Source organism: Ascaphus truei, chromosome 3 (assembly GCF_040206685.1).
Source record: "Ascaphus truei isolate aAscTru1 chromosome 3, aAscTru1.hap1, whole genome shotgun sequence".
Taxonomy (NCBI): domain Eukaryota; kingdom Metazoa; phylum Chordata; class Amphibia; order Anura; family Ascaphidae; genus Ascaphus; species Ascaphus truei.
Window position 1 is genome coordinate 267,537,680 of NC_134485.1, and position 14,105 is coordinate 267,551,784.

General features: G+C 48.7%; 1 protein-coding gene and 1 long non-coding RNA gene across 4 annotated transcripts in view; one reads left to right on the plus strand and one right to left on the minus strand.

Moving 5' to 3' along the window:
• The window catches only part of TPP2 (tripeptidyl peptidase 2), a 58,421-nt gene extending 54,812 nt beyond the window's left edge, over positions 1 to 3,609 (minus strand). For 2 of the 3 annotated variants that reach the window (XM_075590755.1, XM_075590754.1), the window contains exon 1: positions 3,392 to 3,607. In XM_075590755.1, coding sequence (XP_075446870.1) covers positions 3,392 to 3,559 — 168 coding nt within the window. In that variant the 5' untranslated portion in view covers positions 3,560 to 3,607. Of the gene's footprint in view, positions 1 to 3,391 lie in introns of all 3 variants that reach the window. The other variant, XM_075590756.1, reaches the window with a different exon arrangement.
• LOC142489643 (uncharacterized) overlaps positions 3,393 to 14,105 on the plus strand; it is a 72,245-nt gene continuing 61,532 nt past the window's right edge. The window contains exon 1 of the long non-coding RNA XR_012799901.1: positions 3,393 to 3,811. This is a non-coding gene — a long non-coding RNA (uncharacterized LOC142489643). The remainder of the gene's footprint in view (positions 3,812 to 14,105) is intronic.

Consider the following 14,105-nt stretch of genomic DNA (forward strand, 5'->3'; position numbering starts at 1 on the left):
ATGTCTTCAACGTTCGACAGGACAGCAAATGGGAGACAAAAAAAACTATTACATTGTAAATATCAGATAAAATATAAATGAACATAATAAATGTATATATGCATAAGTAAACAGGGTAAAATGGCAGTCAAATATGCTTGCAAATGGGGTTGAATGATAGATTTCCTATTAAAGTGGTCAGTTGGGGAAATACTTCAATCTCAGCATGTTTATCGTAATTAGTTAATCACATGCAGCACTTTCCAACAATTCTGAATACAAATAAAATACAGGATTAAAAGCAAGAGTCACAGCAGCAAATAATACACCTTACAATAACTGCAATAATGCAAACTAACTTAATTTACCAGGTAACACCAAGGAGTATGAATATCAAGGCAAAAAAAAAACAACAAAGTGTGTATGTTTTGCAAACCATTGTGTCAAGTGTAGGAAACTAGTTAATACATTTGGTCCATGTCTCAGCAGTAGAGATTTACATTGAATGTCTGATAAGGAGGGTGAAAAAAATGATATACCAAATTGCAATATAACTCTGGCATGAAATTCCTCCTGTTAACACTACACAAATTGCAAATTAGTGTACAAGGGGCAAAAGTAGGGGTAAAGCACCTCGATACCATAATGTAAAGAAATGCGAGATAGAAAGGCTTCTCTGCACACAAGTTGTACACCAAAATTGCTTGGATACGCAGACGCAAAGTGCACCAAGACAAAAAGCCTTTATCAAGTCAAAATAGAAGAAAAAAGGAAGAGACAGCATACTAAAAATTAGACTCACTGTTTCAGCTTAGTCCATATATATGAGTAGTTCTCATCACGATACAAGGTTCTATATGGACTAAGCTGAAACAGTGAGTCTAATTTTTAGTGTGTTGTCCCTTCCTTTTTACATAAAGATGAAAAATAGAGAACCCCTTCAATTTTTCATCATATCCTATATATTTCTCACTCAATCACTGTGAAAATATGCACAATTGTAATGCTGTTATCTAGATTGAGTACCAGATACACTGCAGGTAGGTTCATTTCTATTAAACTAGAAATAGGCGTTTTTCCTTTGGAGCTCATAAATGTGTTAAACTCTTGTAATCTACATCAACTAAGATTACAATAAAGTATGTGTTCAAAATGTCCTTCTGCTGAAACACAGGAAGACGAAACACCTCTATCTGATTGCATAAGTGATAACGCGTTGATCCAGCCGCTCCCACTCCTGAACAAAACAAATTAGTTTTCTGTGCTATCGACCATCCTGCATCAGGATTATTGTCTCAATCACTTTATAACATGCTGATCTTCAGTAAACACCATGTTGTAACTATGCACTTGATGAGGTCATCATGCTTATGTTTTTGTAACCATGTATTTCTCATCATAATGCTGTGCCCAGGATATGCTTGAAAAAGGAGAGGTAACTCAATGTATTACTTCCTGGTAAAACATTTTATAAATAAATAATGCCGTCACCAATTGCAAAGGATATTTAGTAGATTATCAAATAATTCTTAAATGTAACGTACTGTAACACACCTAAAATTGCTCAAAGTTTCATAAAAATGTTGTGATTTTTATGCAAGATATTTTGAAAAATTAAAGGGATCCAGTTTTGTTTCTTAACAGTTGGTGTGCATCCACACACACACACGTTTTTTTTTTATATATATATATATATAGGTTTGAAAGTTGCAATTGAGCACTTAAAACTGGAGCACGGTAGCAGCAACAAGCTTGCTCGTTTTATGCGCAAGTAATTTCAAGGTCGAAGCAGCAGTCCCCACTGGCTGTGCCTTTACAATTGTCATCGTCTTCAGGGAAGTGAAAGTGGAACCAGAGGGGAGGGGAGAAAGGAGGCAGGAGATCCTGTCAGCTGCGATAGGCACAGGCGAGTCATCATTGTATGGCCCAGGGGACAGGCCACTTCCTGAGACACCATGTATATCCTCTACATTTCTGAGCTTGCCGTTTACAGCAGCGGGCGACCGAACAAAACAATGTCACATATACCGTTGCAAAAAATAAAATAAAATAAAAAAAATAAACAACTTTTCTTTAACTGCAGAAAACACACCAACGGTTTATTGCTGCCAAAGAACAAATATTTATGGTTCTTTTATAACACGCAAAGCAGGGCAAGTGAAATAAATATATATATATCAAATAAAAAGATCACTTGTGAGCACATTCACGTCTTGGGCAGGTCTGCAACCCCGCCTTTCACCATTATCACCCAACATACAGCGCTTCCACTGCAGCAAGGGATTCTGGGAAATGACATGCAAATGAACACACAATGTGTTAACTTTCGTCTGAAAATCCATTGTTACATGGAGCCCATATAAGCTAATGCTTGCTGTTCACACAGCTTTAAAACACAGGATGGGAATCGGATGCAAAGCCAGAGAAACCATTCACAGACATGTTTCAACCTTAATGGGTATCATTAGTGTGAAGTTGTCTAAGACATGCAAATGAGCATACAGTAATATTTCCATTTCCTATATGGGGAAGGTTTGTCACTTTTTTACCCACCACAACTTAACCAAGTATGGTAAAACCTATCCCATGCTTCATTTTGCAAAGCCAGTATAACCAACCCCATACCGATGAGACCCATTGTCAAAACGGCTGTCTCTGGGTGGGTTTACTGGCTATGCATCTTAACCCTGGTTGTGCTCAAAGCTGTGACCATGCAGCAAGCTTAAGCCTATAGGGAACCATGTTAATGGTTTTGAAACAAAAGGTGGCACTGTGTCCTCATTTGCATGTCATTTCCCAGAATCCCTTGCTGCAGTGGAAGTGCTGAGTGATAATGGTGAAAGGCGGGGTTGCAGACCTGTCTAAGACATGCAAATGAGCATACAGTAATATTTCCATTTGCTATATGATTTGCTGTGGAGGGCTTTTGTCACTTTTTACTCTCTCTCTCTCTATATCTTTTTTTTTATACACACACACACCAATGTGTACATACATATTTTACAGGAGGATTTCCTTTTTGTACAGGGAACAGTACTGTTCTCTTATTTGTATGCGATCCACATACCCGACAGCGCAGTACAATGAGTGAGGGAGAACAAGGACATTATATAACAAAAAGAGCACATAACAAGTGAAGACAAACTGAGACAGTAGGGAGAAGCTCCAGTCTATTATCTGCACTCTGATATCTCCCCGCACCCCTTGACCCCGGGATACACTCCCCCGCACCCCGGGTTATACTGAGCCCCGCACCCCTTGTCCTCGGGTTATACTGAGCCCCGCACCCCTTGTCCTCGGGTTATACTGAGCCCCGCACCCCTTGTCCTCGGGTCCCCCGGTATACTGAGCCCTGCACCCCTTGTCCCCCGGTTACACGGAGCACCTCTCCCCGGCCTCCCCCTCCGGTTACCTGCATGCCTGCAGCTCCTGGGTCCACCCCGGTGTCCAGCACAGCGATGAGCACCCCGCGGCCGTCATACTGCGGGTAGCGGCTCAGGAAGGAGGCGGCTCCGGTCTCTTTCTTGGGCAGCAGCCCGTGGAAAGGGAAAGGCTCCTCCGTGCCGGCGGCCATGATCATGACGAGGGGAAGGAGAGGCCACCGCCGACCCAGCAGCGATGGGAACAGCCACGGCCCCGCCCACTAACCTGCCGGGAGCCAATCACCGCGGCGGAACCAGGACCTGCGTCACGTCACTTCGGTATCCTCTACTGTTAGAGAACGTTTCTACAGCTGCCGAAGAGTCACTAAGTGCGAAGCACTAGGCGGACATGATTACTCCTGGCACACTGCCCATCCATCTAGAGTGTGAGAGTGCAATGCCATGAATAGGTATCAGAGATTTCCATCTCATTCGTTGTAATGGAGTTTCAAGTTGTCCATTTACATTTTGTTTGCCCCACGCACTGATTTTTTTTTTGTCCCTTAAGGCTGTGAAAAACACATAGGTTAAAATGTAGTGTGCTGATGTACGCCTGAATTAGGAACATTAATATATAACAATTCTTAAATTACATTTTTTTTTTTTAACATCTGAGGGTGACTGATTAAACAACCCCCCTCCCCATGAATATGAACAGACGATACTGTTCTGTGGCTAACGAAATGCTTTTATTTGTGCGAGCTCCACCTGCGCAGGATCCTAACTAGGTGTGATAACCCTGTGCAGGAACATATATGAGTAACACACACCAATATGGTAAAACAGTAACTCTTTACTATACACATATAGCCCAGCATAAACAGAACAACACTTAGATCATAGACTTACTAATAATGCTAATGAGGTACAGCTACCCACCAAGCCTCGCACGGCCGTAACCCACCACCGTGTTCCCAACACCTTGTCCTTAGAGTCCCGCACCCATCCCCATGTGTGAGACAGCGCTGCCCCTTAGAATAAGTGTACGGTTGGTGTATTTGGGTACCTCACCCGGGCGCGCCGGCTGATGACAGAAAAGATCCGTTGATCCAGCGATGGAATCCGGCTCCGCGATGAGTCCGCCTCCGTGCGGGGTGTTATCCCGCTGGAGTGTCCCACACGAATATAGTCTCTATGATGCAGGTGGCTGACCCCAAACTACCTGAAATCAGGATACAGCCGTGTCTTGACAGTGTCCCTCAACCTGGTTCTACAGGGCAGTGTCCCTATCTATGCGCCTGTCCCTGCAGCAACCACAAGCTATACAGGGGAGTCGGGGCCTAGCTGGGGCCTAAGGGGGGTCTCTGGCCTAGTGAAGGGCCACTGGCACCCTGCACATGCACACCCTACCCTTCTGCTGTCCCAGCGCCGACTAGCGTGGTCCTGGGCGCGCGAAATGTATCTATTCCCTGCAGCAGGGAATCCTAGAGCCCTATGGCTGCCGTGGGTCATGTGGTCTCCTGCCCCTATGCCTTGTGGAAACTGTAGTTCCCCGCGGAGCCTGTCCCTATGCTGTGCCTGTGCAAAATGTACTGGCTGCTGCGCTAGTGACTTCCATTGCACAACATTCCAAAATGGTGGCGCCCTGAGCGTTTGGGCCGCCGCGGAGCCTCCTGAGCACCAGAGTGCTCGCTGCACATCTTGGCAACCTACCCGGATAGCCAGGCACTCCCGAAGGCGCGAGCACCCGGCGCCGGCACTCGCAACAGGAGCAGAGGTAAGGGGACTACTAGGATTGCCAAGGGGGCCAGGGCTACACTTAAAAAACAGAATGTATCTGTGACTGGTAAAACCCTTTCATGCTTTATCCATTGTAACACAGCCGGAAGAAGAGATCAGTGTATCTCGAAAGCTCGCACAAATAAAAGCATTTCATTAGCCACAGAACGGTATCCTCAATTAGTTTTTAATTATTAAGCTCGGCTAACACGGTACAGATACCTCTACATCTATCTATCTATCTATCTATCCCATGTCTGTCTATCTCTCTATCTATCTCTCTATCTATCTCTCTATCTATCTCTCTATCTATCTCTCTCTCTATCTATCTATCTATCTATCTATCTATCTATCTATCAGTATTATACTGTAGATAGGATTTTTTTTGGTATGTTAAATGTAAAAAGAGCATATTTCCTAAAATATTGTGCTATTTCATATTGATAGTATATGCTTTGAAGTAGTCCATTCACACATATGCTGTGTTACCATGGATCACTTAACATAAATTTGAACAAGGATAACATTACTAACAGTTTTAGTAATACTAGTCATATACAAGGCATGCTAAATATGAATATTGTGTATTTTGTTTCATTGAAAGCTGTGACCTGTCACAGTCCATTTCTTCTATGCTTTATTAGTAGATTCCTACTGGAATACTTTCATATCATGTTACAAATAATACATTGTTCAGGAATTTCTTTATGATTTTTTTTTTGTGTCCATGAGCAATACATATGTACAGTAGCCCACCTTGTGGCGACTACTATGGTAGTAGGACATACTTGAAAACGAGAGGTAACTCTCAATGTATTACTTCCTGGTAAAATATTTTATAAATAAATAGTGTAAGGCCGCGGGCATGGTCAGCACTTAGACGCTGACCCGCACTCACGCTTGGCAGTGAGCCCCGGCAGCCGCAAAGAGAGCGGCTTTAGCAGGGGCTCGCGCACGCTTCCGCAGGCTTGCGGAAGCGTAGCCGACAACTTTTTTTTTAGCTTAAGCGCTCACGGGAGCGTAGGGCCTGTCAATGAGGGAGAACCAGCTCTGTGACGTCACTGGCCCGCCCCCCGACACGCCCACGGAGGGCACGCGAACTAAGGCCAGGGAAAGCACCCGCTTTCCCTCAGCCTCCGCACGCCTCCGCATGGCTGAAGTCTCTATGGACTCAGCCTAAGGCTGGGGCCATAGAGGGGGTAGCAGGGCTGAGGCGCGCTGACGCTGAGGCTCGCCTGCTGAAATCTGCGCGATTTCATGCCCATGAAGGCGAGCCAGCGGGCGCGATCGGGAGGCGGGGGGAGACTAAGGGAGGCGGGGCAGTGACGTCGCTGGGCCAATCGCCCGCAACGCACCGATGTCAACGTCACGGCGCCGTGACGTTGACACTGCCCCGCTCTGATTGGATGTTTTCAGCCGACAGCGCTCTGAAAAACAGTTTGGCTGTCGGCTGAAAAATCCAGCGCCTCAGCACGCCTGGGGACGCTCGCGTGAGCCCCCTCTAAAGACATCCTCATAGGGGATTCAGGGGCTCAGCGCGGAGCATCCGCACGGCTCAGCACGGACGTGCCTTCTATGGACTCAGCCTAAGAGTTAAAGGCCGTAGAGAGTTAACTGTGTGGGCTCGCACAAGGTAACTCCCCTCTCCCATCACATGATACAGGGTGATGGTAAGTCACGCCCACTTTATGTCTAGTGATTGTGACATCACCTCTAGAGTATATATACCCAGGTAGAATGTTCTAGGTTCCGGTTCCTTGGAAGTAGCAGTTGGAGAGGGCCACAATGTAAGTTATGTAAATATGTTCAAGTGTGTAGTAAGGAAATCCTGGCACCTTTATTGTTTTCAGTTAAGGACCGTGCCCATTGCAGATGGAGCCCACAGTAATGAACAGAGATTGTTCTCTGCTCAGAAGAGGATCCGGCAAGTGCTCACCAGTGAGTTCTCAGAGTATAAACTCCGGAGCATAGTTGGGTTTGGAAGGGCCGGCTGGAATGGTTAGGGGGCACTGTGTATGAACATGTGTGTGGCCTTGGCTCTTACCTTCTCCAATGGCATCTCCTCAGTGTCCCGACATCATTGCTCCACGACGTCAAACGGCATCATGCGCTGCCATGACGATGGGACCCTGCATGAGGAGAACATAAAAGAGTTACAGAGGCCTGCGTCACGGATGCTCACTAAAACATGGACTATGCCGCAGGGCTGAGTGTCAGGAATCGGCGTTCTCCTCGCTTCCCACACAAAGCACTCCCTCTCCGCAAGGAGTCCCTGGACACACAAAATAATCCTGCCTTACCGGTCTCCACAGCTCCTCGCCTCTGCCGCCGTCGCGGGATCACTCCCCTCGGCGATTCCTCTGCTCAGCGCCGGGCGCGCCCACGCCCTCCTACACGCACGCCAGCCCCAGACGTTATGTGCATGCATTCTCAGTTTACAGAGCACACGCCTAACAGAGCACTTTTAACCACTGCTTCTGCAGCGAGGCGTCGCCCCCAAGCATCACACAGTTCAAGGCAAATCAATGATTACACTCAGCTGGGCTGTAACACCTCTCTCCTATCAGGGAGGACTCCTTGCAGGCCTCCAGGCCTGCCTCCTTTTCCCATTGGCCTGCCCAGCTTTATTATGCCTGTGCTTCCCATCACTCGTCGCTCGACATAGTTCTGTATGGAAGCATTTGACTATTCTCTCAGTGAGTCCTCAGGTATTGACGTGGATTGGACGACTACCCCCTCTAGCTCTCAACTTTGGCTCTACTTGGACTTCGTGACTTCTGGCATCCCTGACCTTGGCAACGGCAATTACTACTCCTTCTCTACTACCGGTACCGGCAAGTATTGTCTTCACTACTATACCTGGCCTGGCAACAATAACACCACACTCCGGACACGCTCCCTTTGCTGCGGGTGCGTGTATCCCTACGTCCCACCTCAGCACAGGGGACGGGTCTGGTCTGCGGGCAGCACCGGCGTAACACTGAGGTGGGGATGTATATATACCGCTGCCCTACAACCACGGGTTGGGTGTATGGTTATGGTCAGCACAAGGATGTCCAAGATGGATCTCAATATAAAAACAATAACAAAAGCAAAAGAATATAATATTTGACTTCAAACAGGGGATTAGCCCCTGAACATGAAAGTAATCCACACTAATTGGGGGTGACACTAAATATATATGTGAAACAGATACTCACACAGCTATGTGTGAGCCACTTCACATAGATGGGGTCTTTAGAGTCATATATATGGGATGTAGAAGAGACAGGTCAGGTACAGGCAGGGGTCGCAACGGAGATCAAGACAGGTTCAAACACAGGCAAACTCAGGCTGCAATGAGCACAGTGCATAGACAAGGGCCTATGCTCCGCAACAAACAGAGGGCTGAGTGGGTATAAAAAGGGACAGGAGCCAATAGAAAGGAGGCAGGGGGAGTGTTCTAGACATAGGCAGAGAGCCAATAGGAGGAGGTTACCTGTGACTCAGGTGTAGCGCAGCTGATGGTAGTCTGCCGTTATTCGTTGTGCAACGTACACGCGCGGGAGGCGCTTGATGTGCAGTGGGCTCGCCGCCGTCAGAGATGGGCGAAGTGACGCCATCATGCATGTGCGTCTGTTGCTGCGAGCGTCCCCGGACAGCATGCATGACGCGCCCTGAGGGTATTTTTGAGCTGCTCACTGCTCACACATGTAGTTAATCTAGTGTAACAGTGTTTCCCCCACCCGATGGGAGATTCTGCGATTACAGCGTGTGTGGTGCATGCTACCTGTTGGTAATCAGGAGGGCTGAGTCATCCGACGATGTTTGTGGGGACATAGAACAGTTTTCTGGGGTACATACTGTGAGGACTCGGGGGTCACGTCGGTCGCAGCGTGACCTCCCCTCACCTCTGTCCGCTCCCAAGGCTGTGCGGCTCCCTCCTCGCCCGGCCTCCCTGCTGAGGGGACTTCCCTGTCCTCCCTGTCGGGCTGCTGCTGCCCCGCGTGGGGCTGGTGCTCGGCTGCCTGCCGTTGCTTCTGTGCGAGCATCCCCTGCTGTTACAGAACACATTCCAGCACCAGCTAATTTATTCACTGCTCTTGCAGTGAAGCCACACCTCCCTCCCACACGCTGGTTACTAGTTAACCCTAAACCTTATCACCTGGCAGCGTATTATGGAAACCAATCCTGGACTGCTCCTATGGCTCCTCCAGGCCTGCCTCCGTTAACCATTGGTCAGCCACAGTACTTAATGCCTGTTCTGCCTCTCTCACATCGCTCGACATAGTCTCTGCTACAGATGTCTATTCTGGCTCTCCCTTTGTCTTCGTGCATTCAGGTTACGACCCGGCTTGGCGGACGTGCTTACCTGTCTCTGGATCCCGGCTCCCTCTTGACCCTGCAGCTTCTTCCATCCTTCGACCTCAGTTTGGACCTCGACCTTCCGGATCTCTCTCTCCCCGACCTTTGGCTAACGGCAACCACTTCGCTCCTTCAGTACCGGTACCGGCAAGTATTGCTACACCTGTTCACACCTGGCCTGGCAACGCCAAAACACCCCACTCCGGACACGCTCCTTCTGCTGCGGGTGCGTGCACTTATACGTCCCCACCTCAGTATAAGGGACGAGTCTGGTCTGCGGGCAGCACCGGCGTAACATTATGTCGAGCCCACAAGACGCAGACCAGACTGACATGGCCTCCATGATGACGGCCATGTATCAACAAGTCCAGGCCCTAACTGACCAAATGGCTCTCCTAACTAAACAGGTACAGGACGTTTCTTTTCAGGCACCACCTGGGACCGCACCGCCACTGTCGCCAGAACCGGGTACTGCCACGACTTCCGGCCCGAAGATCCCGGCACCTAAACCGTATGCAGGGGATCCACACGCCTGTCGCGGTTTTCTCAATCAGTGCGAGATCCAGTTTGAGATGGCTCCACAGCAGTACTCCACTGGTCGCAAGAAAGTGGCATATGTGTACAGCCTGCTTACAGGGAAAGCACTGGCATGGGCCTCCCCAATTTGGGATCTCCGTCCCGATATCACCCGTGATTATGCAGCCTTTAGACGAGACTTCCGACAGGTCTTCGATACCCCCGCACGCCAAGAAACTGCCTCTGACTCTTTGCTTGAACTTTCCCAGGGATGTCGTTCCGTGGCCCAGTACGCCTTGGAGTTCAGGACCATAGCAGCTGAGACACGATGGGGCCAGGAGGCTTTAGTCTCAGTCTTCTGGCGAGGCTTAACAGATTCCGTCAAGGACGAGCTCGCCTCACAACCCAGGCCAGGGCTTCTGGAGGAACTCATCTCCCAGGCCAATCGAGTGGATCAGCGCCTGCAGGTACGCCGCCTCCAACGCCAGCTTCCTCGATTTACACCCTTCTGTGCTCCTTTTCCGAGATTCTCTCCTACCACAGGACCTGCCGTCTCCCCGCTACCCGCTTTAGAGGCTCCGGAGCCGATGCAACTTGGAGTCCAGCGTTCCCGGACACCAATACAGCAAGCTCGCCAAGTCGATGGATTATGTTATTACTGCGGATCCTCCGAGCATCTGATCCGTGAATGTCCACTACGCTCGGGAAACGACCAAACCCAGTGAGTACGAAGGGGCTCTCCCTGGGTGCTAAATCTCCTTGTCCCCTTTCCAGGAAGGAACTTCCCAAGAAATTAACCATTCCTGTCTCTCTCTCGGGTCCTACCTTCCGTACCTCCACTGTGGCATTTATCGATTCCAGCGCGGGAGGAAATTTCATGGACCAAGCCTTCTCTGAAAAGAACCACATTCCACTCATTAGGAAGAAGTCTCCCGTTGCCTTGGTCGGGATTGACGAGCGTCCGCTCACCCCGGCATATATTTCCTTGGAGTCTCGCCCCATCATCCTTTCCTCTCATTCACACAAGGAGACCTTGGCCTTTGAAGTAATCCACGCCCCCGGAACTCCGGTCACTCTCGGCTTACCCTGGTTACAGAAGCACAATCCTCTCATGAACTGGACATCCCAAGATCCTATTGCTTGGAGGTCGAGGTCGGAGGAGCCGTTTCCACCAGCCGTACTTCTGCCTCGACTGCTGGCCAATGCATCCAACCCTAGGGGAGGATTGCCCGCTCCGTATGCTGCTTTTCTGGATGTCTTCTGCAAAACCCAATCCAAACTACTACCTCCTCACAGATCTTACGATAGTTCTATAGACTTGGTACCTGGATACACTTTGCCCAAATCCAAATCCTACCCCATCTCTCTTCCTGAGACGGAAGCCATGGACGAATATATCCATGAGAACCTTAAACGGGGCTTCATTCGGCACTCCAATTCACCCGCACTAGCTGGATTCTTCTTCGTCAAGAAAAAGGACGGTACTCTCAGACCGTGTATTGATTACCGGGGACTGAACCGCATCACGGTGAAGAACCGTTACCCGCTTCCTCTAATTTCTGAATTAATCGACAGACTTCAAGGTGCTAACGTGTTCTCCAAGCTTGACCTTCGCGGGGCGTATAATCTTTTTCGCATCCGGGAGGGCGACGAATGGAAGACTGCCTTCAACACCCGTAGCGGCCACTACGAGTATCTCGTGATGCCTTTCGGATTATGCAACGCTCCGGCGGTTTTTCAGGACTTTATCAACGACGTCTTTCGGGATGTCCTTAATCAATTTGTAATTGTTTATTTGGATGACATCCTTATCTTTTCCAAGAATCTACAGGACCATATCATCCATACCAAGTTTGTACTCTCCCGTCTCCGAGAGAACCGTTTGTTTGCCAAGATGGAGAAATGTCTCTTTCACCAGTCTACCACCTCTTTTCTGGGATATATTATTTCCAACACGGGATTGGCCATGGATCCTGAGAAACGTAAAGCCGTAATTGATTGGCCGCAACCTAACTCCCTCAAGTGTATTCAGCGGTTCCTAGGCTTTTCCAATTAATACCGGAAGTTTATTCGTAACTTCTCCACAATCATCGCCCCGATCACAGCACTGACCCAAAAAGGAGCTGATCCTTCGCCTTTGTCTCCTGAGGCAGTCATAGCTTTTGAAACACTAAAACAAGCTTTTGTCTCAGCTCCCATCCTTCGACACACGGACACCACTTTTTCTTTCACCCTAGAGGTAGACGCTTCAGACTGCGGGGCCGGCGCTGTCCTATCCCAAAAGTTTTCTCCCCAGGATAAACTTCACCCTTGCGGTTTTTTCTCGAATAAGTTTTCCCCAGCTGAGAGGAACTATGATGTGGGCAATAGAGAACTTTTGGCCGTCAAGTTGGTCCTTCAGGAATGGAGACATCTGTTGGAGGGGTCAAAAGAGCCGTTCACTATTCTCACGGACCACAAAAATCTTTTATACATCGAGAATGCCCGTCGCTTAGGCCCCCGCCAAGCCCGCTGGTCGTTATTTTTCTCCAGGTTTAATTTTATTTTGTCTTACATTCCCGGCACTAAAAACATCAAGGCGGATGCTCTCTCTAGACAATATTCTTCTGATGAGAGACCAGAGAAAACTACAGAGTCTATCCTTCCCAAACAAAAGATCCTCGCGGTTGCTACATTCAAAAATCTTGAGAGGATCATCAAGTCTCAAAGCCACCTTCCTAGCGATCTTGAGATCCCGAAGGATACCTTATACGTGGAGGCCAAGTTTATTCTGGAGATTCTGGAATGGGGACATGCTTCCCGTTTGGCAGGACACCCAGGCTACAAGAAGACTTTGGACCTCATCCGTCGTACCTTTTGGTGGCCCAATATGGCCAAATCTATTCTTGAGTTTACCCGGGCCTGTCTGGTATGTGCACGGAACAAGATTCCTCGCCAGAGACCCCATGGTCTTCTTTTGCCCTTATCCATCCCGGAACGCCCCTGGTCCCACATATCCATGGATTTTATTGTCGAATTGCCTAGGTCGAATGGCATGAACACTATTCTAGTAGTCGTGGATCGGTTTTCCAAGATGGCACACTTTATTCCTCTCAAAGGATTACCCTCCTCACCCGCCCTAGCCGATGTTTTCTCCAAAGAAATTTTCCGGATCCATGGCATACCCACGTCCATCGTATCGGATCGTCGCTCTCAATTTGTTTCCAGATTTTGGAGATCCTTCACAAGAAGACTGGGCATTGCTTCCTCCTTCTCTTCGGGTTATCACCCTCAGTCTAATGGACAGACCGAGAGGGTCAATCAATCTCTCGAGAAGTATTTAAGGTGCTTCGTCTCTAACTCCCAGGATGACTGGATGGAATTGCTTTCCTGGGCTGAGTATGCCTTTAATTCCACCAGGAATGAATCCACTGGTGAGACACCTTTCTTTATTAATTACGGCTATCACCCGGCTTGCCTACCTATTTCCAAGATCTCCTCTGGAGTTCCAGCTGTGGATGAACACATCTCCCTCCTACAGGACTCTTGGGCCAGAATTCAATCAGCACTTCAAAGGGCCTCCCTGTCTTCTAAAGTCCAGGCTGACCGCCGTCGCCAACCTGCACCCAACTACAAACCAGGGGACAAGGTTTGGTTGTCTACTAGAAATATCCGCCTCAAACCCCCTTCCCCCAAATTGGCTCCTAGGTTTCTGGGGCCATTTCCTATCATGGAGCAGGTTAACCCGGTGGCTTTCCGTCTTCAACTACCCCCAAGCATGCGAATTCCTAATGTTTTCCATACTTCACTTCTCAAACCGTTCATCTCTAGCCCTCTTTTCCCGGACCACACTCTTAAACCAGATCCTGTGATCATACAGGGCAACGAAGAGTACGAGGTCCAGACCATACTAGATTCCCGTCTCTCCAGAGGGAAAGTCCATTTCTTGGTTCATTGGAAGGGTTTCGGACCCGAGGAGAGGTCTTGGTACCTCTTAACGACATCCACGCACCAGGACTTCTTAAACGCTTCCGGAAAAAGTTTCCATCCAAGCCATGGAAGGATCGTCCTGAGGCCGACCCTGAATGGGGGGGTACTGTGAGGACTCGGGGGTCACGTCGGTCGCAGCGTGACCTCCCCTCACCT